At 44.2% G+C, this 26,610-nt stretch overlaps 1 protein-coding gene across 6 annotated transcripts in view; it reads left to right on the plus strand.

The window, feature by feature from the left end:
* Positions 1 to 26,610, plus strand: part of LOC123764483 (uncharacterized) — a 126,832-nt gene that overhangs the window by 43,402 nt on the left and 56,820 nt on the right. For 2 of the 6 annotated variants that reach the window (XM_069337969.1, XM_069337974.1), the window contains exons 9-18: positions 535 to 708; positions 1,557 to 1,759; positions 2,453 to 2,733; positions 6,395 to 6,471; positions 15,236 to 15,409; positions 16,574 to 16,776; positions 18,360 to 18,637; positions 19,911 to 19,987; positions 24,171 to 24,329; positions 26,400 to 26,573. In XM_069337969.1, the coding sequence (XP_069194070.1) occupies positions 535 to 708; positions 1,557 to 1,759; positions 2,453 to 2,733; positions 6,395 to 6,471; positions 15,236 to 15,409; positions 16,574 to 16,776; positions 18,360 to 18,637; positions 19,911 to 19,987; positions 24,171 to 24,329; positions 26,400 to 26,573 (1,800 nt within the window). The remainder of the gene's footprint in view (positions 1 to 534; positions 709 to 1,556; positions 1,760 to 2,452; positions 2,734 to 6,394; positions 6,472 to 15,235; positions 15,410 to 16,573; positions 16,777 to 18,359; positions 18,638 to 19,910; positions 19,988 to 24,170; positions 24,330 to 26,399; positions 26,574 to 26,610) is intronic. The other 4 variants (XM_069337978.1, XM_069337980.1, XM_069337987.1 and 1 more) reach the window with 3 other exon arrangements.

Below are 26,610 nucleotides of genomic sequence, written 5' to 3' on the forward strand. Positions count from 1 at the left end.
TTTGATAATTTTGTTTGGGGAGTTCTGTCCACTCGTTCGGCTTTCGGTAGCAATAATTTCACCAGAATAGGGGTTTGTTTTGAGGCGCCTACCTTTCTGGGTACCTGTCCCGGTCGATGGCAGACATAGAATGCTCCCAATCACAAGGGGGTTTCTATAGACCATTGCTCCTCGTGCCTCTCTGAGGGGGCCAGGTTCTGGCTCGTGGTTCCCGGTAGGCAAGAACTCCTAGCACTTTGACTGATGCCAGAAAGTTATACATATCCATTCAGCCTGGATAGCTCCGGGGAGCCTCCGGGACTCACCCAGAAAATGGCGTTTCGTTACATTCAACGCTGGTTTTTTTCTAAAATATATTTATCTGTAGTTATATGTATAAACGTTGAAGAAATATAGATGATGATTGATTAAATTTTTTAAATCGGTTTTGATGAAATCAATAGGTTTTACCTGACACCTAAAAGGGATTTAGATTTTGTAAAATATATATTTGATTGAGGTACTTACTTCTCTCTTATTTTTTCTTATCCCCAGAATGAATCGAGTGGCCCAGAAGCTCAGTGTCTTTCAAAACCTCCATATGTCATTTGGCAGCTGTGTGTTCAGGCAATTGCTAATGCTCCGAACAGACAAAGCACTGCGAAGGATATACATGATTACATTGTGAAGCACTACCCGTATTTCAATTTAAATAATCATTTATGGGAGGTAATGAAATAATTGTTGTGTACAGTGTTTGCCCTTGGTAGCTTCCAGGTATATTCCCAGTGGGCATTACTGCTTGAAAGTTTGCCCTTGGTAACTTCCAGGTATATTCCCAGTGGGCATTACTGGTTAAAAGTTTGCCCTTGGTAGCTTCCAGGTATATTCCCAGAGGGCATTACTGGTTGAAAGTGACCAACGTTACATACTGTTTACTATGTAATGTCTGTCGCTTTCAGCCAACGGTGCCCATTGGGTTGGCTGTGGTACCATAGAAATGACTGCAAAACTATCAGTCCTCTGGACTTATGCAGGCCTTTCAAAACAGGACCAGAATCTGGAGTGGTCATAGATGAGAGGTGATCATTGGACAGGTTTCTTGTGAGGAAATCATCCAGTGAGTCTCATGGGGAAATAGAAACGCCAGAAAAGAGAGAGAAGCCCAGGAAGTTTCATATGTGCAGGCTCTATTGTACAACTTGCAATTACTATAAAGTATTCAGAAGTAGTATCTTTAGCTTCCAAATATTTTGGGCTTAAGGTGCAGTACAGTATTTCAGATGATATGACTTTTGTTGTGAAGTAATCAGGGTATCACATTTAGTATAATATTGCTTGTGTACAAGATGTTCATATGTTTATAACCCAGAATGGTTAGTAATATGTTGATTGTTTGTGGTCTGTAAATACATCACAATATTCAATAAATTCAATACACATTGAATTGAATGGGGGTGAGAATGGCTTTAGCTACTTCATCGCTTTGTGTGTACTGTAATTATACCTATATAAACTTTAATTCAACTTGGGTCAGAGGCAAGTAAGCAGTCTGTGATTGTATTTGTCTTCCTTAGAAAACCGTGCGTCCTGCACTCTGTTGCTACAAGTTCTTCGTCAAAGTCCCAAAAATGAAAGATGAGGAAGGTGTAACCCTCTGGAAAATTGATCCAGCATTAGAGTGTGAATTAATAAGGAAAGCATTAGTGCCTAAACAGTTGCAGAAGAAGAGGCGGAAGAAACATCTATTGTACAGTATGAAGATGAAGTTCTCGAGCAGGTTTGTAACTATGTTTAGTTTTTGGTGGTATTCATTTGGCATTTAGTCTTTAGTGGCATTCAAGACACCGCTTCCTTTAGTGGCATCCAAAACTCCCCTTTGGGATGCAGGTTTGGTGACCCCAAAATGTAGGTTTAGTGACCTTTGGATGCTGGTTTGGTGACCCCGGGATGCTGGTTTGGTGACCCCAGGACGCAGGTTTGGTGATCCCAAGATGCAGGTTCGATCCCATAGCTATGCAGACTTGTTCATACTTCAACACAGTGTTCCCCTGCTCGATGTAACTCTAGTTTCTGTGAAATTAATTATTGACTGGTTAGGAGTTTTATCCAGAGTCTGACTAAATACAATCCAGGTTTGGTACTTGTGAGCCTGGTCCATTTTTTGTGTGTGCTAGTTTTTTATTTTTTAGTTATTTATTATTTTCTTGCATTATGGAACCTTCCAGTTATTCATTATTCTGCAGCTAGCAACAACACATGATTTCATCATATAACACCCCCTCCCCCCCCCCCCCAAAAAAAAATGAAAAATAGCAACATTGATTAATAGGCTTTGTAGTAAGCAAACTGTTTTGTTTACTGTTTTGCAACATATTACAAATACAGTAACTTAGTTTTCCAAAAGTTTGTTTGTCATGGGGGTGGGGGATGGGGGCAATTGTTGCTAATTTTAACCTTTGTCCTTGACCAGAAAGTCAACAATTAGCAAATTAGCATTACAAGATGAGCCCTCAGCAATTGAATATGTGAGCTGCTCTGAAAAATCTGCAAATGATGGTCCTGCCACTGTTGATGGTATGGATGATGAAGTTGATGGTCTTGCCGATACTGATGCTTTGGCTGCTGACGTCGATGGTCTTGACAATATCGATGCTTTGGCTGCTGACATTGATGGTCCTGCTGCTACCTCAACCACTACATTTAGCACATCCAGAGCACCATCTTTACCACCACCTCATCAACATTTGCAAGGTAGGATCGCTACAGTCGATCTTTTGTCCAATGTTAATGTTAGTGAACCAGGTGTAACTAAGGTTACTTAGCCGATTTTCAACATATCCATAGTTTTTGCTGTTCCTAAATCAAAGTAATCAACACAGTCATCAATAGAATGTATATAACACAGTACAGTCATCTCTCTCTTGGTTTGTGTGTGAAATATTGTCTTTGAAAACTTCGTGCAAGTTCAGAGTTGAAATTTGCTGTATGTGAAAAATTTAGGGGGGTGTGTCCTAGATCATGAAGCGTGGGAGGTGTCATGATGGAAAATTTAATCTGTTTAAGAATGTCTGTCTTGTCTCATCAGTCAAAGGTTGGAGGCCAGATGCTATGCTAGCATCTTCCCAACTTTGCAAGGTATTGGTGAAGGGTATGTGATCAACATGGGTGGGTTGGGGGTCAGCTCCATTGATCCTACTAACCCTTAAACCTCACAATACATATATAGATGATTTCAGTAACAAACCCAAAGCCGCGCAATACATTAATAGCTGTTTTCGTGTCTAGCGCTATAATTTAAACGCCCCGCGTGGGATAGGGGTAGTCATCAGTGAGCCGCACCCGACCATAAACAAAGGCACCTGGGAAAAAATCCTGCGTAGGCTGCCAGTGTGTAGAGGCCTCAGTTACCCGGCGGACACCATGGCGAGCGCATCAAGTTCCAACGACCGTTCCCGCTCGACGAGACGTTCTTCTCAACCTCTGACCGAGAACGAAATTAATAAGAATTTGTTCCTGGATGGTGATGAATCTGGTATTGACGACTCGGACTTTGATCATGATTACACACGGCCCTCAGAGGTGGATACGACCGACGATGAGTGTGAACATGCTGGCTCCACCTGGGCTAGGCCTAGCATCTCGCCCATGCCTCCTCGCTCTCACTCGACTCCCCTTCGTGCCAGACCCCACAGTTCATGTGCTACCGTGCAGGATATTGATGTTTTGGTCGACGAGTTTGAGGAAGGTGAATCATTTTCCGGTTTTAGTGACTTAGAATCGGATAATAGTTTCGGTGTTAGTGCCAGTGGAGTGTGTGGTGTTGCCAAGCGACATTTTGTCGCGTCAACAGCATCTTGCCCAGCCATGCAGCACAGCATGGCACCACATGGGGACGCTGATGAACAAAGACCCTCAACATCAAGTAATTTTCCGTCACAGTCCCTGCCTGCCCCTACTGTTCCTAGACCTGCTTCAGCTCCTGGTCCACGGTTTCCTCGCCGTGGTGCCGCTATTGGCTCTCAAAAGACACCAGGTGTTTTTGTGTGGAGTGATGGAACAGATTTTGTTCCACAAATTCCTGTGTTTGATAATTCAGATGTTGGGATTACAGTCCTTTTCCCTGATAAAGGTGCAGATATGTGTGAAATGGACTATTTTACTGCATATTTCGATGAGCCGCTGATGGAATATATTGTTCAGGAAACAAACAAATATGCAGCTGATCTCATTGATGAGGAGGAGTTATCAGATTTTTCACATTTACAGCGATGGAAAGATACAACTGTAGGTGAAATGTGTGTGTTTTTGGCACTGTGTATGTTGATGAAACATTGTGTCAAACACGTACTTGACCATTATTGGAGCAAAGACCATACTGTTCCAATACCGATGTTCGGCAAATATATGTCTTTAGACCGATTTGTGATAATCCTCAGGTGTCTTCATTTTGCAAATGATGAAGACCGGAATGATGATGATAGACTTTGGAAGGTAAGGCACGTCCTGAATGAACTTATTGGAAAGTACAGGGATTTCTACGTACCAGCTCAGAAGCTTGTGATTGACGAATCCCTTGTGCTTTTCAAAGGACGTCTTGCCTTCAAGCGGTATATTCCCTCCAAACGCCACCGATTTGGATTGAAATTCTTTGTACTCTGTGACTGTGAAACAGGAATTGTGTTACATATGATAATGTATACGGGTACAAATGTAGACATTCCTGCTAATGACCAACATGGCTTCTCAGGTAGTGTTGTGAAGTCACTGCTTGCACCATATCTGAACAAGGGCCACACATTGTACACAGATAACTATTATACCAGTCCCTTGCTAACTAGGTTCTTGCTTGATAATAGAACTGGAGTGTGTGGCACAGAGAAGGCAAAACAAAGGGAAATGTCAGTGTTTCACACTGCTATGCAGGTTGGTGATTGCGAGCTAAGGAAAACGGGTGCAATGCTTTCAGTGCAGTGGAAAGACAGGCGTGAAGTGAACATGTTGACCACCATTCACAATGGTACAATGTTGGACAGTGGCAAGGTAACCCCGATTGTGTCTTGGACTATAACATCAACATGCGTTTGGTGGATAAATGTGATATGATGGTGGGGGCAGTAGTGTGTGTACGGAAAACAGTCAAGTGAACCAAGAAAATGTTTTTTAAACCGCGAAAATGATTTGTGCGGTTTAAGGGTTAAAAAAAAAATTTTTTTAATTTTTTTTTTTTTTTTTGCACCTGTGGGTGTTGAAGCCATTTGGACCCCTTGCAGTTTGAGGATTAAAAGGCATTTGGCTCCCATTGTGAATCACCCACCCACCCCCACTGACTAAATCAGTGGAAAGGGGCTGAATATATTCTATATGTTCTAGGGAATATATAGAATATATTCCCTAGAATATATTCTATGGGTTGGCTTTGATGACTGGGTCTTGTGGTGCCTGGGTAGACCCAACCACCTGGTCACGACCCGGGCTCCCAAGACCTAAATGGCACAAAACCTTCACAATGTAAGACACGAGTTCTATGTATTGTGTACACATTAGTGAGGCTCAGACTGTAGTTTAGGGCTTCCTGTCTCCCATTGAATATTGGCACTACATTTCAATAGAATCTAAAACCTGAACTGGGCTAAAATTATTACAACACGATGCCATCACACAGTTTGTATGCCTTGTATAAAATACAATATTTTCTCTCATTTTGGTTAGGTTGGGCTGGGTCAGGTTGGGTTAGGTATAATTAAAGAAGAGTAATAATGTAGAATGGTGAAAATATGTTCAGGTCTTAGACCCTATTCCTGCAGTTACCTTTTTCTATATCATAGCATTCTTGTTTTTCCAGTATTTTGTTGGTTCTAGTTTGATTACAAAGTAGCTCCCTGTGTCCTTTTATTAGCCATGGTTATGTCTGGTGTTTCCCTTCAGCCTTTGCTGCATCTATAGCAGTTTTATTAGATGTGGACTTCCTCCTCCCTGATGAGATGCTATCCAGTGTTGCTTTTATTAGGCGAAGTTCTACTTCCTCCTCCCTGATGACGTTGCTATCCAATGTTTCTTTTATTAGGTGTGGTCCTACGTCCTTCTCTCCAATGACGATGCTATCCAATGTTTCTTTTATTAGGTGTGGTCCTACGTCCTTCTCTCCAATGACGATGCTATCCAATGTTTCTTTTATTAGGTGTGGTCCTAAGTCCTTCTCTCCAATGACGATGCTATCCAATGTTGCTTTACCCTCCATTGTCTACTACCTTTATTCTCCAGCCTGAGTCTGTGTTTTACAATGTTTGTATCATAGAAAACCTCAAGTGTTTTTCTCAAAACATGACTGAACCTTGTCTAGTTGTACAGTAGTATACTTTGTCATGAAGAAAATGGATGTCATTTAAATCCAAACATTTAATTGTATTTTCAGGAAAAGCCGGGAAGTACAAAGAATGTCGCGCCAACGTTACAAGAAAATACAGGAAGTACAGGCAAAGAGGTGACCAGGTAGGTTGGGAGACAGGCACGGAAGCTGTCACTGGGCACTCCACCTGCAATACCCTCTTGGTGGCAATATAAATATAATAAACCAGAGTGAATAAGTTTCTGGATTATGTATTGACAGGTGAAGCAGCAGCTGCGTCGAGACTTCTACCCCTCTCCACCCCACCCTCCCACAATTCATTGTATAGTACAGTACACAAATCTGTTATTGATTTGCGCTATTGAAGGGCATGACAATCATCTACATCTTCTATCTTCCCTAGTAGCTTGGCATCATCCACAAACATGTTCATATAATTCTGTACTCCTTCTGGTAGATCATTTATGTAGACGACGAACATTACTGGTGCAAAAACTGAACCTTGTGGTACTCCGCTAGTAACTCTCCTCCAGTTGGATACATTACCTCTGATTACCACCCTCATCTTTCTGGCAGTTAGAACATTCATCCATGTCAGCAATCTCCATGTCACCTCTCTAGCATGTTTGTTTCCAGAACAACCTCTTGTGTGGGACTGCCAAAAGCCTTTTTAGGTTCCGTCAACCGCCTGGGGTGCCTGACAGCTGAGTGAACAGTGCTTCGGATTCGTTGTTCTGAGGTTCTGGTTCGATCCCAGGTGGAGGTGTAGACAAATGGGCAAAAAGTTTCTTTCACCCTGATGCCCCTGTTACCTAGCAGTAAATAAGTACCTGGGAGTTAGACAGCTGCTACACGCTGCTTCCTGGGGGTGTGTAACAACACAGAGGCCTGGTCGAGGACCGGGCCGCAGGGGTTGCTAAGCCCCGAAATCATCTCAAGATAACCCAACTACAGTATATCTCTCCTGTAGAATCTCAATGGGTTTTATCATAAAAGCTAAATAGATTTGTGACACAAGATCTTCCTGTTCAAAATGGCCCATATTTTTGTATATGCAAGCAAACCACATTACTGGTTGTGCCTGGGGGAATTTGTAATAATAATTATTGAATATACAGTGGAACCTCGGTTGACGACTGCCCTAGAAGACAAATTTCTTGGACCACGACATCATATTTGTCATAAAATTTGAGTTGGAAGACGAAGGTTAACTTGAAAGATGACGTCTGTTCGTACATGTATGGGTCAAACAAACATGTGGTGCTGAGGGCACAGGACTCTTAGTTTGTTTACAAGTCTATTGTGTGTAGTGATGACTGTGGCCACGCTTTGAATTCTTTGTGAAGAATTTCATTGTCTGCATTTTTGTTTTTTAATATAAAAGTTCTTATTATATATCATGCCATGGGTCCCAAGATGGATGGTGAGAGGACTGGATGGATGTTCAGGAGACTGGATAGATGGATAAGTGGGTGGGTTAATGGATGGATGGTGAAGGGGGACTGGATGGATGGTGGGGGTATTGGATGGATGGAGGATATTAAACTCCTGTTGTTTACTGACTGTAAAAGCCTGATTGACTGTAAATGCCTAACCGGTTGCTACCACAACTGTGAATGCTTGAAATGCATGACTGACTTGTGACTGTAAGTAACTGGTTCTGACTGGCTGCCACATAAGAGGCAGTGAAATGAAGCCCCAGACCCCCACGCCGGCGATCCACCCATCAGTTCTTTGGCTGATGTGATTGTGGCATGGTCTTATGGCTCCAGCTCCTGACTGTTTGTGTTGTGCTGTACCTTGGGTCCAGTACTGTTCTTATGGCGGTGTGCGAGCTGGGAGTGATGTTCACAGGTACTCGGGCTGCATGTGCTTAGGGTTCCCTTCCATAAGTGGCCTGTAAGTACTGCCTTTGGGGCTAGGGATATCTTCCACAAGTCACCTTGGGGTCTACCCCTGTTGGTCTTTTGCTGCTTGACAATTGACAACCCCGAGTGTTTTGGTGGTTTCCACCTTTGTTTTCCTTGGGGTAAGAGGTATTTTTTGCACTGGTAGGGGGCGCTGGGTACTGCGCAGCTATTTTTCACCCATAACAGCGGCCGGCTCTGTTCCTCCTGGGTACGTTGTCCTCTTGCGAGTTTTTCTTTTCCTTTTTTTGGGAAACCCCTTTGTCTCCCCGGAGCTATCCAGGCTGATATTGGTATGTCATACTTTGGTATCAGTCATGTATATGGAGTTCTTTGGGCCTACCGGGGACCACAAGCCAGAACCTGGCCCCCTCAGAGAGGCGTGAGGAGCAATGGCCTATAGAATCTCCCCGTGTGGTTGGAAGCATTCTATGTCTGCCATCGACTGAGACAGGCACCCAGAGAGACAGGTACCCCAAAGCAAAGCCCTATTCAGGGGAAAATTACTACAAAAAACTGAACTAGTGGACAACTCCCCAAACAAACGAGCAAACGAGCATGACGTCACATGTCTCCGCTTTCTGCGCAGCTCCTCTCTTCCCAGGAGGGGGAAGGGGGAGACCCAGACGCCCGCACCGGCAATCGACACCTTAGTTCTGAAGCTGAAGCGCTAGACAGAGGTCGTGTGCTATGGCTCCAGACTTCGTTTCAGCTCTGTGCCTTATGTGTGGTGGCTGTCTTTTAGGTTGTGGGCGAGTCAGGAGTGATTCTTCAGTACTCGGGCTTCATGTGCCTAGGGTTCGCTTCCCTGGGTGCCCAATAAGTACTGCCCTTGGAGCTTGGGGCCACCTTCCACAAGGTTCTTAGGTTCTGCCTCTGCTTGGCTGTTTAGTGCTCGATTTTTGGCCGCCCTTTGTGTGTTAGGGGGTTCTAACTCCCTTGTTCACCTTAGGGTAGGATGCAGTTTATGCTGGTAAGGAGCACAAGGTACTGTGCGGCTAGTTTTCACCATTCATAGTGGCCAGCTCTGTTCCGGCTGGGTACACTGTCTTCTTGTGGGGTTTTCTTTCTTTCGCTTCGTAGGTGTACTTCATTGTCTGTTAAGGTGGTCTTGTCCTTTCTTTCTTGGTTGTTCCAGGACCATTGTCTCATGCCAAATACAGTCTCTTCCTATCGCTGGCGGAGCCGCTGCAGCTTGCTTTCAGTATTGATGTTAGTTTTGCGCCGTTTTGCAAACTGTCTCATGCATAGTTGCACGTCTGGTCTGGTCTGCTCATGCGCTGCTTGAGCCATCCTGGTCGCTGGACAGGGTGCTCTCTTATCTCTCTTCTCGTTTTGTAGTGGCCCCTTCAGTTCAGGACTGTTTCTCTAAAGCTCTTTTCTTCTTGGCATTGGCCTCTGAGGGTCAGGTTGGGGAGTTTCATGCTCTACTCCGGCGCAGAGGTTTCTAGTCGTTTGGTCCTGGTGGTAGGTTTGTTTGTTTGCAGCCGTTTCCTTCTTTTCTGGTGAAGAATGAGACTGCTGTTTTCCAGAGGGATCCTTGGGTTGTTGATGCTTGATTCGTTAGGCCGGGGGTGCATCATGTGTTGTGTCCGGCTGCAGCTCTCTGCAGTTATTTGCACGCCACAGGCTCTGTGGCCAGGGATGCGCTTTCGGTTGATCCGGTTTCCCATCTTCCCTGTTCCATTGTTCGGGTTTCCCAGGTCCACAGGGTTGTTCGGTCTAGCCAGCCTAAGGTCTATCCCCGTGCCCATGACGTTCGTTAGTTTGCTGCCTTTGCTGCTGTTTTTGGTAATATGTCTTGGGTTGACATTTGGGCGCAGGGTTTCTGGAGGTCGAACAGTGTCCTGGCTGCGCGTTACTTGGTGAACATTCCTAGGCCTAGTCGGGCCTGTGTTGCGTTGGGTCGGCGGTTGCAGCCAGTTGTCTCAACTTCGCGTTGAGGAGTGAGCAGCGCCTCGCCTCCTGGGTAAGTCCCTCTGGTTTTCATCTTTTGGTTGGTAGCTCTGGGGAGCCAAAGGGGCTCCCCCCAGAAAACCAGCGTTGAATGTAATGAAACACCATTTTCTGGGTGAGACATGGAGGCTCCCTGGAATCCCTCCCCTCTGGCAGCGGTTTTTCGCGTGTTTTGACATCCAGCCTCAGAACGGAAGGGTGGATAGCCGGCGCAAAGGTCTGGGGCTCCTCCTTTTCCCGTCCCTGTGAGGGTAGAGCTGTGCAGACAGTGACACGGCAATGTGTGAAGTTATGCTTGTTTGCTCATTTCTGTTTCGGGTATTCTGTCCACTAGTTATGTTTTTTGTAGCAATTTTCACCAGAATAGGGGTTTATTTTGTGGTGCCTATCTCTCCGGGTGCCTGACCCGGTCGATGGCAGACATGAATGCCTCCAACCACACTGTGGTTTCTATGGGCCATTGCTCCTCGTGCTTCTCTGAGGGGGCCAGGTTCTGAATCGTGGTCCCCGGTAGGTCCAAAGAACTCCATACACATGACTGATGCCAAAGTCTGACATTAGCATTATCAGTCTGGATAACTCCGGAGAGCCTTCGGGTCTCGCCCAGAAAATGGCATTTCATTACATTCAACGCTGGTTTTGGTTTTTTGGTTTGGGGGGGGGTCTGCCTTGGTGTTCCTTTCCTCTTTATAATAGGGATGATTGTGTTTGGTGGTAGCCCCTGCTTCGCCCTCGTGAGTGGACACGTCCCGGAGGTTGAGCTTAAGCAGTTTGTTTGATAGCATTGGGTGCCAGTTAGCAGTACTCTGCCTGATTCTTACCCTTATTGATTCCAGTCTAGGGGCCCCTAGGAAACCTCGTGGGGACACACAGGGTCTGATGGATGTGACCCTTGGGTCCTCTCTTGCTTTGTGCGAGTTTGAGGGTTGCTATGTCCCCTTGTCTCAGGGTGACGCTCATAGCTTTTGCTTCCGCCATGCTGCCTGTTGGGTCGGTGACTCCTTCGACCCGGAGTCCTGCGAGCATTGTTGCCTGTTTGACTCGATTCACTCAATCTACTGATGACATTATTCGTGCGCAGGTGGCTCGCGCATTGCAGGCATAGTTTAGGTTGCTGCAACGTGCTAAGTTGGTTCCTTCCCCAGATGCCCCGAGGCTGCCCAGCTTTGCTTATAGGGACCTGGACTTGGGGGTGTCCCTGCTATGGTTCATTCTGTCCAACTCGCTGTTTCTGGACCTAGATTCGTGCAGCTCCATGTATTTCTTTGTAAGTAGGTTTACCACGAAGGTTCCTAAGTATGCGCTAAGAAGATGCTTACATGCGATTCAGGAAGGTATTCTTATGAAGATATTTGGGTTTTGGGTCTGGTTCACCTGCATGCCAACAGAGGTCACTACTGTGTTTCGTTTGGCCAATCAGAGAGCAGGCAACATTCTTCATCTTGAAGATTTAGCCAATCACGACGCTGGCTTATCGGAGCTCTACTGCCCCCTATTTACATCGAATTTTCTTAAAAAATTAGTATATTTTGAAGTAAAACTATGATTTTTCAACTTCTGCAGCCAGCACCGACATTGTAGTAAACAAATATATTACATTTGTTGTTTACCTACGTGATTCTAAGAGATAATGTGTAGCTGTCCTTGTTGCTCGGAGATGCGCTGACACTTATTGTATATATATTTACTGAATTTACCCAAGGGCCACTAACTATCTAGTGGCCTCGACGAGGACAGAAAGCCGGCGGCTTGTTAAAGGGGCCGCCAATTGTCTTAATGATATTTTTTAGCTGGAATTTGGCATTTACGGCTTCAGCTCGTAGGCGGTTCCATGGGTTTATAACCCTCTTGGTGGGAAAAAAATCTGTTTTCAGTCCTACTTGAGAGGACATACTCTCCAACACTATGTCTGTGATTGTCCTGTTATCAGTGACTTCATACCAAATGGTATGAGGTATTTTGAGCTCTGTAATTACTTCATAAACTCAGGAATATTGGAAGATATTCTTGTGCTGCACCCAGATTTTGCCAGTGGGGGCTAATAGATCAGCTTTAAATATTTTGTTCTCTCCTAATTCCATGTATGACTGGCCGTCCTGTGAGGTGGGGATGTTGGATGAGCTTGTAGCTGGTTTTTGATCTACACTGTGTGGTCCTTCATACAGAATAGGGCAGCAGCATATTGCTGTGTATACCTAAGCATATTAAAAAAAATACATAGTTTGAGAGGAGCCTTGCAGAAACTGGTAAGAGTAATTATTATATAATGTTTCCATAATTCAGTGCTTACCTCTTGTGAAAGTTGTGAAGTTGTTGTTTAGGCAGAGTCGATTTGTTTTTTGTATTGAGGCTGGTATTTTCTCACTTGATTCCATGTATGCCTAACCATCCTGTGAGATGGGAGTATTAGGTTAACTTATACTGTATACACTTTTCCATATTACTGCACTCTTTAATGAAATGAGAGGCACCTTGGGGTGACGCAGCACTCTCTTTCTGGTCCACTTTCATCTTGTCGGCGGGTGGAGTGCGCTGCGGTTTTTGACAATATATGCATATACAGGGGTACCTCGGTTTAAGAGTTTAATCCATTCCAGGAGACAGCTCGTAATCCGAAAACTCGTAAACCGAAGCTAATTTTCCCATAAGAAATGATGTGAAATGAATTAATCCGTTCCTGACTACCCAAAAACTTCACTTCAAACTAAATTTTTATACCTAATTCATGTAAATCTACACTACAAAAGTATGTTCAAGTTATTACTTACCCTTGCTGATGACTGCTGTTGGTGTATGGAAGATGGTGAGGAGGGGGGAGGAGGAGAGGTGTTACTGTTTGGAAGGAGAGTCCCCTTCCATTATAACATCAGGCAGTGAGGACTTCACTGGTGTGCACTCTCTGGCACGTTTGCCTGCATACCACTAGGACTTGCTTGTCTTACTAAGAATCTGTCTAAAGACACTTGTTTTTTCCTACATTTTAACTCTTATAGTAAGACATCACATTGCCATTTAAAAGGTCAATGCAACGGCCTGCTACAGCTTTATCTGAGTGAGTTTTTTCAACAAAACTTTGCAGTTCTTTCCATACTTCACACATTTTCTTAATGAGGAACGGACATCCTCTACTGCCTCTACTCACAACTATTTTCTTAGGTTGAACCTTACCACTAGCTTTCTTGGGACCCATGGCGAGATATATAACAACAACTCTTATGCTCAAATGGCCAAAAATCCGACAAAAAACTGTAAATCCTTGCGAAGAATTCAGGTGGGATAGTCACTGAGCGCGAGGCACTGGTCACTCCCCTCTATCACTGCCTCTCCTCCTCAATGCCTCCCTCCATCACTGCCTCTCTCTCCCTCAATGCCTCCTTCCATCACTGCCTCTCCTCCTCAATGCCTCCCTCCATCACTGCCTTTCTCCCTCAATGCCTCCTTCCATCACTGCCTCTCTCCCTCAATGCCTCCTTCCATCACTGCCTCTCCTCCTCAATTCCTCCCTCCATCACTGCCTCTCTCTCCCTCAGTGCCTCCTTCCATCACTGCCTCTCTCCCTCAATGCCTCCTTCCATCACTGCCTTTCTCCCTCAATGCCTCCTTCCATCACTGCCTCTCTCCCTCAATGCCTCCTTCCATCACTGCCTCTCTCTCCCTCAATGCCTCCTTCCATCACTGCCTCTCTCCCTCAGTGCCTCCCTCCGTCACTGCCTCTCTCCCTCAATGCCTCCTTCCATCACTGCCTCTCTCCCTCAGTGCCTCCCTCCGTCACTGCCTCTCTCCCTCAATGCCTCCTTCCATCACTGCCTCTCTCCCTCAGTGCCTCCCTCCATCACTGCCTACCATCCCTACGTCACTGCCTTCCTCATAACATGAGAACAGCAGGCTATGGAGGAGGGAGGTACTAACAGGTGGAGGCTAGGCGTAGAGGCGGACATGTCTGTCAGCGCCTGCTCTCAGATGCCAACTGTGCGTAATTCATAAATAAAACTATATTTGTTTAATTAATAAATAGGAAACTATAAAACATGTCAATGATTAATAATGTATAGTAATATATGAATATTAACATATTTTGGCATAAATATTTTACAACTAAGATTCAAATTTTAATACAGTATGGGTGAGAGGTTTGGCAACCATCACGTGGTCAGCTATCCTTCCCTCCTCTGCCTCCCTACCACCACCACCAACACTCTCCCTCCCTCACCACCACCACCACCCCCAACACTCCCTCCCTCACCACCACCACCAACACTCCCTCCCTCACCACCACCACTCTCCCTCACCACCACCACCACCACCACTCTCCCTCACCACCACCACCAACACACTCCCTCCCTCACCACCACCGCCAACACTCTCCCTCACTCACCACCACCACTCTCCCTCCCTCACCACCACCACTCTCCCTCACCACCACCACCACCACCACCACCACCACCACCACTCTCCCTCACCACCACCACCAACACACTCCCTCCCTCACCACCACCACCAACACACTCCCTCCCTCACCACCACCGCCAACACTCTCCCTCACTCACCACCACCACTCTCCCTCCCTCACCACCACCACTCTCCCTCACCACCACCACCAACACTATCCCTCCCTCACCACCACCACCAACACTCTCCCTGCTTCTCCCCCTCAATGCCTCCCTCCATCAATCACTGCCTCCCATCCCTCCCTCAATACCTTGGAGGTCCATAGCCTGTTACCATGTAAGGAACCGCCAATGCCAAACCAAACCCAAAACAGATCTTCGGTAATATCGACCATCAGACCAGTATATGAGGCTCCATATACCGGTCTCTCAAACCAGTCATTATTACTGGCAGATCAGTATAAAAGAGGCCGTCAAACTGAGTGGATAATGTTGTTATAAAAAACGTTGAAGAAATATCGATGATTGATTAAATTTTTTAAAATGGTTTTGATGAAATCAATAGGTTTTACCTGACACCTAAAAGGGATTTAGATTTTGTAAAATATAAATTTGATTGAGGTACTTACTTCTCTCTTTCTTTTTCTTATCCCCAGAATGAATCCAGAGGCCCAAAAGCTCAGCGTCTTTCAAGACCTTCATATGTCTCTTGGCAGCTGTGTGCTCAGGCAATTGCTAATGCCCCGAACAGACAAAGCACTGCGAAGGGTATACATGATTACATCATGAAGCACTACCCGTATTTCAAAATAAATTATAATTTATGGAAGGTAATGAAATAATTGTTGTGTACAGGTTTTGCCCTTGGTAACTTCCACGTACATTCCCAGAGGGCATTACTGGTTGAAAGTTTGCCCTTGGTAGGTTCCAGGTATATTCCCAGAGGGCATTACTGGTTGAAAGTTTGCCCTTGGTAGCTTCCAGGTATATTCCCAGAGGGCATTACTGGTTGAAAGTTTGCCCTTGGTAGCTTCCAGGTATATTCCCAGTGGGCATTACTGGTTGAAAGTTTGCCCTTGGTAGCTTCCAGGTATATTCCCAGAGGGCATTACTGGTTGAAAGTTTGCCCTTGGTAGCTTCCAGGTATATTCCCAGTGGGCATTACTGGTTGAAAGTTTGCCCTTGGTAGCTTCCAGGTATATTCCCAGAGGGCATTACTGGTTGAAAGTTTGCCCTTGGTAGCTTCCAGGCATATTCCCAGTGGGCATTACTGGTTGAAAGTTTGCCCTTGGTAGCTTCCAGGTATATTCCCAGTGGGCATTACTGGTTGAAAGTGACCAACGTTACATACTGTTTACTATGTAATATCTGTCGCTTTCAGCCAACGGTGCCCATTGGGTTGGCTGTGGTACCATAGAAATGACTGCAAAACTATCAGTCCTCTGGACTTATGCAGGCCTATCAAAACAGGACCAGAATCTGGAGTGGTCATAGATGAGAGGTGATCATTGGACAGGTTTCTTGTGAGGAAATCATCCAGTGAGTCTCAAAGGGAAATAGAAACGCCAGAAAAGAGAGAGAAGCCCAGGAAGTTTCATATGTGCAGGCTCTATTGTACAACTTACAATTACTATAAAGTATTCAGAAGTAGTATCTTTAGCTTCCAAATATTTTGGGCTTAAGGTGCAGTACAGTATTTCAGATGATATGACTTTTGTTGTGAAGTAATCAGGGTATCACATTTAGTATAATATTGCTTGTGTACAAGATGTTCATATGTTTATAACCCAGAATGGTTAGTAATATGTTAATTGTTTGTGGTCTGTAAATACATCACAATATTCAATAAATTCAATACATTGAATTGAATGGGGGGGAGAATGACTTTAGCTACTTCATCGCTTTGTGTGTACTGTAGTTAGACCTACATAAACTTTATTTCAACTTGGGTCAGGGGCACGTAAGCAGTCTGTGATTGTATTTGTCTTCCTTAGAACTCCTTGCGTCCTGTACTCTCGTGCTACGATTACTTCGTCAAAGTCCGGAACACGAAAGATGAGGAAGGTTTAACCTTCTGGAAAATTGATCCAGCATTAGAGTGTGAATTAATAGAGAAAGCATTCAAGCCTTCACAGTTCCTGATGAGGAGCCGGAAGAAACATCTATTGTCTAATATGAAGATGAAGTTCTCGAGCAGGTTTGTAACTATGTTTAGTTTTTGGTGGTATTCATTTGGCATTTAGTCTTTAGTGGCATTCAAGATGCCCCTCCCTTTAGTGGTATTCAAGACACCCTTCCCTTTAGTGGCATTCAAGACATCCTTCCCTTTAGTGGCATTCAAGACACCCTTCCCTTTAGTGGCATTCAAGACACCCTTCCCTTTAGTGGCATTCAAGACACCCTTCCCTTTAGTGGCATTCAAGACACCCTTCCCTTTAGTGGCATTGAAGACACCCCTCCCTTTAGTGGCATTCAAGACACCCTTCCCTTTAGTGGCATTCAAGACACCCTTCCCTTTAGTGGCATTCAAGACACCCCTCCCTTTAGTGGCATTCAAGACACCCTTCCCTTTAGTGGCATTCAAGACACCCCTCCCTTTAGTGGCATCCAAGACGCCCCTCCCTTTAGTGGCATCCAAGACACCCCTCCCTTTAGTGGCATTCAAGACACCCCTCCCTTTAGTGGCATTCAAGACACCCCTCCCTTTAGTGGCATTCAAGACACCCCTCCCTTTAGTGGCATGCAAGACACCCCTCCGGGATGCAGGTTTGGTGATCCTGGGAGGCAGGTTTGGTGACCCTGGGATGCAGGTTTGGTGACCCTGGGATGCAGGTTTGGTGACCCTGGGATGCAGGTTTGGTGACCCCGGGATGCAGGTTTGGTGACCACGGGATGCAGGTTTCGTGATCCCAGGATGTAGGTTTGGTGACCGCAGATGGTGTGGTGGTGGTGACGGTTGTGACATTTGTGGTGACGGTGGTGTGGTGATGGTGGTGTGTGGTGGTGATGGTGGTGGGTGGTGACCCGGGATGTAGGTTTGGTGACCCCCAAGGGACCGGAGGGAGCTGGTCGGCCGAGCAGACAGCACACTGGACTTGAGATTGGTGGTCCCAGGTTCGATCCCGGGCGCCGGCGAGAAACAATGGGCAGAGTTTCTTCCACCCTATGCCCCTGTTACCTAGCAGTAAAGTAGGTACCTGGGTGTTAGTCAGCTGTCACAGGCTGCTTCCTAGGGGTGGAGGCCTAGTCGAGGACCGGGCCGCGGGGACACTAAAACGCCCCGAAATCATCTCAAGATAACCTCTCAAGATAATCCCAAGACACAGGTTAGATCCCATTGCAATGCAGACTTGTTCATACTTTAACACAGTGTTCCCCTGCTCGGTGTAACTCTAGTTTCTGTGATATTGATTATTGACTGGTTAGGAATTTTATCCAGAGCCTGACTAATTACTGTACAATCCAGGTTTGATACTTGTGAACTTGGTCCATTTTTTGTGTTTTTTAGTTACTTATTATTTTCTTGCATTATGGAACCTTCCAAATATTCTCCAGCTAAGGACAACAAATTATTTAATCATGTAACACCTCTCTCTCCCCCCCCCCAAAAAAAAAAAAAAACTAGCAACAGATTGATTAATAGGCTTTGTGGGAAGCACTTGCTTCTGTTTTGCAACATATTGGGAATACAGTAACTTGGTTTTCCAAAAGTTTGTTCAACAAGGGGGGGGGGGGGATTATGGGCAATTGTTGCTAATTTTGACCTTTGTCCTTGACCAGAAAGTCATCAATTAGCAAACTAGCATTACAAGACGAGTCCTCAACAGTTGAATATGTGAACAGGTTTAAAAAATCTGCAAATGATGGTCCTGCCAATGTTGATGGTACAGCTGATGAAGCTGATGAACTTGCCGATACTGATGGTTTGGCTGCTGACGTTGGTCATGATGATATCGGTGCTTTGGCTGCTGACGTTGATGGTCCTGCTGTTGCCTCAACCACTGCATTTAGCACATCTAGAGCACCATCTTTAACACCACCTCGTCAGCATTTGCAAGGTAGGATCTCTACAGTCAATCTTTTGTCTGGTATTAATGTTAGTGAACCAGCTGTAACTAATGTTACGTACCAGATTTTTAACATACCTATAGTTTTTGCTGTTCCTTTATCAAAGTAATCAACACACACTTTAATAGAATGTATATAGTACAGTACAGTCATCACACTCTTGGTTTGTGTGTGAAATATTGTCCCGGAAAACCTCGTGCAAGTTCAGAGTTGACATTGCTGTATGTGAGAAATTTAGGGGTGTGTTTCCTAGATCATGAAGCGTGAGAGGTGTCACGATGGAAAATTTAATCTGTTTAAGAATGTCTGTCTTGTCTTGTCAGTCAAAGGTTGGAGGCCAGATGCTATGGCTAGCATCTTCCCAACTTTGCAAGGTATAGGTGAAGGGTAGATGATCAACATGGGTGGGTTGGGGGTCAGCTCCATTGATTCTTTTAAAAGGCATTTGGCTCTCATTGTGACACCCCCCCCACTAAATCTGTGGAAAGCAGCTGGCTGAATATGTAGTATGTATATTATCTAGAATGTATATTATAGGTCAGCTTTGATGACTGGGCCTTGTGGCGCCTGGGTAGACCCAACCACCAGGTCACGACCCAGGCTTCGAAGACTTAAATGGCACAAAACCTTCACAATATAAGACACGAGTGCCATGCATTGTGTGCACATTAGTGAGGCTTAGACTGTGGTTTAGGACTTACTGTCTTCCTTTGAATATTGGCTCTACATTTCAGTAGAATCTAAAACTTGAACTGAGCTAAAATTATTTCAACACGATGACATCGCGCAGTTTGCTCAGGTCTTAGACCCTATTCCTCCAGTTAACTTTTTCTATATCATAGCATTCTTGTTTTTCCAGTATTTTGTTGGTTCTAGTTTGATTACAAAGTAGCTCCCTGTGTCCTCCTTTTATTAGCCATGGTTATGTCTGGTGTTTCTCTTCAGCCTTTGTTGCATCTATAGCAGTTTTATTAGGTGTAGACTTCATTCTCCTTGATGACGATGCTTTCCAATGTTGCTTTTATTAGGTGTGGTTCCTACTTCCTCCTCCCTGATGACGATGCTATTCAATGTTGCTTTTATCTCCATTGTCTGTTACCTTTATTCTCCAGCCTGAGTCTGTGTTTCACAATGTTTGTATCATAGAAAGTCACAAATGTTTTTCTCAAAGCATGACTGAACCTTGTCTAGTTGTACAGTAGTATACTTTGTCATGAAGAAAATGGATGTCATTTAAACCCAAATATTTAATTGTATTTACAGGAAAAGACGTGAAGTACAAAAAATGTCGCGACAACGTTACAGGAAAATACAGGAAGTACAGGCAAAGAGGTGGCCAGGTAGGTTGGGAGACAGTCATAGAAGCTGTCACTGCACGCTTCACTTGCAATACCTTCTTGGTGGCATTATAAATAAAATAAATTAGAGTGAATAAGTGTCTGGATTATGTATTGACAGGCAAGGTAGCAGCTGTGTCGAGACTTCTACTCCTCTCCACCCCACCCTCCCACATTTCTTTTTACAGTACAGTACTCAAATATGCTATTGATTTGCCCTATTGAAGGGCATGGCAATCGTCTACATCTCCCATCTTCCCTAGTAGCTTGGCATCATCCACAAACATGTTCATATAATTATGTTCTCCTTCTGGTAGATCATTTATGTAAACGACGAACATTACTGGTGCAAAAACTGAACCCTGTGGTACTCCGCTAGTAACACTCCTCCAGTCAGATACATTGCCTCTGATTACCACCCTCATCTTTCTGGCAGGTAAAACATTTTCATTCATGTCAGCAATCTCCATGTCACCTCTCTAGCATGTTCCAGTTTCCAGAACAACCTATTGTGTGGCACTGTCAAAAGCCTTTTTAGGTCCAGTCAACCCAACTATCTCTCTCCCGTAGAATCTCAATGGGTCTTATCATAAAAGCTAAGTAGATTTGTTACACAAGATCTTCCTGTTCAAAATGGCCCAAATTTTTTAATATACAAGGTGACAGACAACATTACTGGTTGTGCCTGGGAAATTTGTAATAATTAATGAATATACTGTTGAACCTCGGTTGACGACTGCCCTAGAAGATGAATTTCTTGGACCACGACGTCAAATGCGTCATAAAATTTGAGTTGGAAGACGAAGATTTACTTGAAAGACTACGTCTGTTCATACACGTATAGGTCGAACGAACATGTGGTGTTGAATGCTTGGGACTCAACAGGTCTATTGTGTGTTTGTTTACAGGTCTATTGTGTGTAGTGATGACTGTGGCTGCCCTTTGAATTCTTTGTGAAGAATTTCATTGTTTGCTTTTGTGTTTTTAACATAAAAGTTCTTCTTATATATCACACCTTTCAAGGAAATATACTAAAGAAATTGTTCACGACTTTTGTTAGGCCAAAGCTAGAATATGCAGCAGTTGTGTGGTGCCCATATCTTTAGAAGCACATCAACAAACTGGAAAAGGTGCAAAGACATGCTACTAAGTGGCTCCCAGAACTGAAGGGCAAGAGCTACAAGGAGAGGTTAGAGGCATTAAATATGCCAAAACTAGAAGACAGAAGAAAAAGAGGTGATATGATCACTACATACAAAATAGTAACAGGAATTGATAAAATCGATAGGGAAGATTTCCTGAGACCTGGAACTTTAAGAACAAGAGGTCATAGATATAAACTAGCTAAACACAGATGCCGAAGAAATATAAGAAAATTCACTTTCGCAAACAGAGTGGTAGACGGTTGGAACAAGTTAGGGGAGAAGGTGGTGGAGGCCAAGACCGTCAGTAGTTTCAAAGCGTTATATGACAGAGTGTGCTGGGAAGACGGGACACCACGAGCGTAGCTCTCATCCTGTAACTACACTTAGGTAATTCCACCATGGGTCCCAAGATGGATGGTGAGAGGACTGGATGGATGTTCAGGAGACTGGATGGATGGTGGGGGTATTGGATGGATGGAGGATATTAAACTCTTGTTGTTTACTGACTGTAAAAGCCTGGTTGACTGTAAATGCCTAACCGGTTGCTACCACAACTGTGAATGCTTGAAATGCATGACTGAATTAGACTGTAAGTGACTGGTTCTGACTGGCTGCCACATAAGAGGAAGTGAAATGTTTGGAAGGAAAATTTGGAACCAGTGATGCAAATATGAATGTGTTTAAGGCCAGCATGGGTTGATATCACCTCCCTCCTCCTCACCCTCCCTATACACCAACACCACTATGTAAGTCCCTCTGGTTTTCATCTTTTGGTTGGTAGCTTTGGGGAGCCGAAGGGTCTTCCCCCAGAAAACCAGCGTTGAATGTAATGAAACGCCATTTTCTGGGTGAGACCTAGAGGCTCCCCGGCATCCCTCCCTCCTCCCGGTCGGCGGTTTTTCGCTTGTTTTGATGTCTAGCCTCAGAACTGGGGTGTGAATTGTTGGTGTGGGGGTCTGGGGCTCCACCTTCCTCCTCCCGGGAAGGGGGGAGCTGAGTAGACAGCGGCTTGGCAATGTGTGACGTCATGCTTGTTTGCTCATTTCTGTTTGGGGGAATTCTGTCTACTAGTTCGGCTTTTTGTAGCAATTTTTGTCAGAATAGGGGTTTGTTTGGGGTGCCTATCTTTCTGGGTGCCTGACCCGGTTGATGGCAGACATAGAAAACTTCCAACCACACGGGGGTTTCTATGGGCCATTGTTCCTCGCGCCTCTCTGGGGGGGGGGGGTCAGGTTTTCGCTTGTGGTCTCCGGTAGACCCAAAGAACTCCATACACATGAAAGATGCCAAAGTCTGACATTAGCATTATCAGCCTGGATAGCTCTGGAGAGCTTCCGGGTCTCGCCCAGAAAATGGCGTTTCATGACATTCAACGCTGTTTTTTTGTTTTTTGGTTGGTTGGGGGGGGGGGGGGCGTCTGCCTTGGTGTTCCTTTCCCCTTTATAATAGGGTTGTTTGTGTTTGGTGGTACCCCTGCTTCGCCCTCGTGAGTGGTGGTACCCCTGCTTCGCCCTCGTGAGTGGTGGTACCCCTGCTTCGCCCTCGTGAGTGGACACGTTCCGGGGGTTGAGCTTTAGCAGGTTGTTTGGTAGCATTGGGTGCCGGTTAGCAGTGCTCTGCCTGGACTTACCCTTAGTGATACCAGTCTAGGGACCCTGGGAAACCTCACAGTGACACACGGGGTCCGATGGATGTGATCCCTGGGTTGCATCCATCGGACCGTAAGCCTACTCCACGGTCCGGGTGGTTTCCAGGTAACTGGCCGAGTTATATAGTCTTTCATCAACATGGCAGCACCCCATGAACCCGAGTAGCTTAGCAGCCAACCTGGGCCAGCACCCAGACAAAACTCACTGGGTCGTATCCAACTCGCATAGCGGCTGTGCTTGTTTACTCAGGTAATATAATCATTACATGAGTATACCCAAATAACGTAGCACCCGATACACATATACCACAAATTCATGCTGGTTCAAGAGCAGGCTGTAGAGCTGTATTTGGAACCCAATGGTTCCAAATATGTTGTGGGTCTGCTGCATTACCGAGTTCAGAACTTTACTTTAGTCACAGCGGGGTACGATTGGCCTGTATCGTGTGCAATACAAATTTCCTCATTATTGCTCACGAATATAACTAGACTTTAACCATATTTCATGCTTATAAATTATTTATGATAAAGACACTGTTTTGTGTACATAAAACGAACAGAATCAAATATTCACATACACAAGAAATATGTACTAAGAAAATATCCTTTTGTGTTAATATTCCGTCCCTCGGTCTCACACCAATCCAGTATGGTTCACAGCAATCCAGTATGGTTCGCACCAGTCCAGTATAGGGGCCAGCCGGCCGAGCGGACAGCACGCTAGACACATGATCCTGTGGTCCCGGGTTTGATCCCGGGCGCCAGCGTGAAACAATGGGCAGAAATTCTTTCACCTTGATGCTCCTGTTACCTAGCAGTAAATAGGCACATGGGAGTTAGTCAGCTGTCACGGGCTGCTTCCTGGGGGTGGAGGCCTGGTTGAGGACCGGGCTGCGGGGACATTAACCCTTAAGTTGTGCAACACATCATATGATGGGTTGAGTGACTTGCTATAAATTGTGCATCCCATCATATGATGTATTGGAAAACAACGCAAGATTTAAATGGCCTGCGGATACATGGGGTTCACCTCACCTTCATCAGGGCTCTTGTAAACAGACACCATTTAAAAATCAAATCATGGGCCAAATTCCCGGGTGTGAGGGCCTCAGTATTGAGTGAGCTACCAAGCCTGACGCACGCTGCATGAGCTCACAGCACTGCTGTTCAGCTTGTGACCACAGCCCACAGCTTGTGACTCTGGGTCTCACCCAGAAAATATCATTTCATTACATTCAATGCTGGTCTTTTATGTGAACTGATGCTTTATTAAACTTAAATTTCATTGTGGTCTTGTGCTATAGGTGACCTTATTAATAAATTGTAAGGTTGCATTTGTTAGAAGAGGTTATCAGTCAAGGCTCCCATTTTACAGTTTCATGAACCATTCCAGGTGGTAGAGAAAACAGGGCAAGGAATGGGAAGATCTTCCACGAGCCAATCACTACCTTCCATGAGCCAATTGCTACCTTCCACGAGCCAATCACTACCTTCCACGAGCCAACCACTACCTTCCTCGAGCCAATCACTACCTTCCACGAGCCAACGTTATGTGAGTCACCATCTCTTTGAGCCATCTGCCACCTTTCGTGAGTTACCCATGTAATTTCACGAGTGACCCTCTTCTTTGCTCGAGCAATCTGCTTCCGTGGCCACTAGATATTGATGTTGCTAATCGAGTAAATAAAGGCTCATCATATGCTGTCGTAAGAACTGCACATTAATCTCATTATCAGGGTTGGGAAGCATAATCTTTTGGAAATAATTTTACGTTAAATACAATACACTCCCACACTTTTCCTATGTCATGAATTGTTAAGGGTTCAAGGGAGAATGAAAGTCACTTTCATTTTATTTCATAATTGTTAGTTGGGTTATTTATTTATTTATCTGCTACTGTACTTTAAAGCTATTCAGTTCATTGTGAATTAGATGATCATATGGATATGATATGATACTATCATCATATCATCGTGGATAAATATCAGACATGTTCAGTTTGTTGCTTTCTTGTGGGTAGGGAAGCATTAGCCTGGAGTACATCAGAGAGCAATATATGAAAGATTGAGGGATTCTCAAACGACTCATCTTTACATCATAATCTTCCACATGACCTACTGCAACATCATATTCAGATGGCCGCATCACTCTCTATTGGTACATTTAGAGCATGACGCCACCACTGTGTATAACCAGGTTTAATGTGTTTCCTGCGAGTTGCCCGCAAACTTAACTGCTTCTATCCAGTCTAATTTCCTGCCACTTCTCGTTTCTTGTTCACACTAATTCCTTCTTGGCCTTTCTTTACCCCCATTGTCAAATATATTTAACACTATCGGTCACTTTGGACCGGACTCTCATCCATTATTTTTCTCCTGAGTCCTAACTTTGGACCGGAATTGCATCCACTACAAAAATATTTGTATAAAATTCATTTTTTATCCAATCGACCTCGGAATAGTATCAAAATAAGCGCCTTTAGAATGCACACAATTTGATACCAAAATGAAAGATGTAACATGAAACTTGATGTCCGAACACTTATATGATTATAAATAGGTTTTTGATCAAAATTTTAAAATATTTGTTAAAATTCTATTTATTATGCTATTATGTTGGGACTAGTTTTAAAATGCGCACCTTTACGTCGCAAACAATTTGATACCAAAATGAAAGATGTAACACAAAAATTTATATCAGAACACTGGAAAGATATAAATAATTTTGTGATGATGAGCTTCCAGAATTAAAATATTTGTAAAAATTCCAGTTATTGCTCTATTATTATGGGACTAGTTTTAAAATATGCACCTTTTTATTGCGAACAATTTGATACCAAAATGAAAGACGTAACACGAAAATTGATGTAATCAAACTGAACGAGTATACACATTAGGTTGCAGTATACAAATTGGTGCTCGTTCATGGGTAATTTTAGGCTTTTCTACGGGGAGGCACTCCAGGCTTTTGTACATTATATTCATACACATCTGTAGGGAATTTAATTGCGAACACAATGATACCAAAACGAGCGATGTAGCATGAGAATTTAGGTGAGAAAAATGAAATGAGTATACACATTTTACTGATTTTGTGTGCTCACGGGTAACTTTTGACTTTAGGCTTTGCTGTTGGGAGTCACGCCATGCTTTTGGACATTATATTTATACACACCTGTAGGGAATTTAATTGCGAACACAATGATACCAAAACGAACGATGTAGCACCAGAATTAAGGTGAGAAAACTGAAATGAGTATACACATTTAGGCGTCGCCGCACGCTCGCCCGCACCATTGAGGCCATGACGTCAAAGTCTGCGGTGTGCTCGTTGGGTTGCGCGATAGTGTTAAGTAGGCTCCACTCTCTACTGTTGGTTTAATTTGTTCAACAGTCTGGGAATCAACTGATGAACATTTTAATTCCCTTTGCCATATTTTTCTTCTAAATATATATACCTGTAGTTATATTAACTGTTGAAAAAATATCAGTGATGATTAAATTTTTGAAATTGGGTTTAATGAAATCAATAGGTTTTACCTTACACCTAAAAGGGATTTAGATTTTGTAAAATATAAATTTAATTGAGGTACTTACTTCTCTCTTATTTTTTTTATCCCCAGAATGAATCGAGAGGCCCAAAAGCTCAGTGTCATTCAAAACCTCCATATGTCGCTTGGCAGCTGTGTGTTCAGGCAATTGCTAATGCTCCGAACAGACAAAGCACTGCGAAGGGTGTACATGATTACATTATGAAGCACTACCCGTATTTTAATTCAAATAATAATTTATGGAAGGTAATGAAATAATTGTTGTGTACAGGGTTTGCCCTTG

Source organism: Procambarus clarkii, chromosome 5, assembly GCF_040958095.1.
Source record: "Procambarus clarkii isolate CNS0578487 chromosome 5, FALCON_Pclarkii_2.0, whole genome shotgun sequence".
In the NCBI taxonomy this organism is placed as follows: Eukaryota; Metazoa; Arthropoda; class Malacostraca; order Decapoda; family Cambaridae; genus Procambarus; species Procambarus clarkii.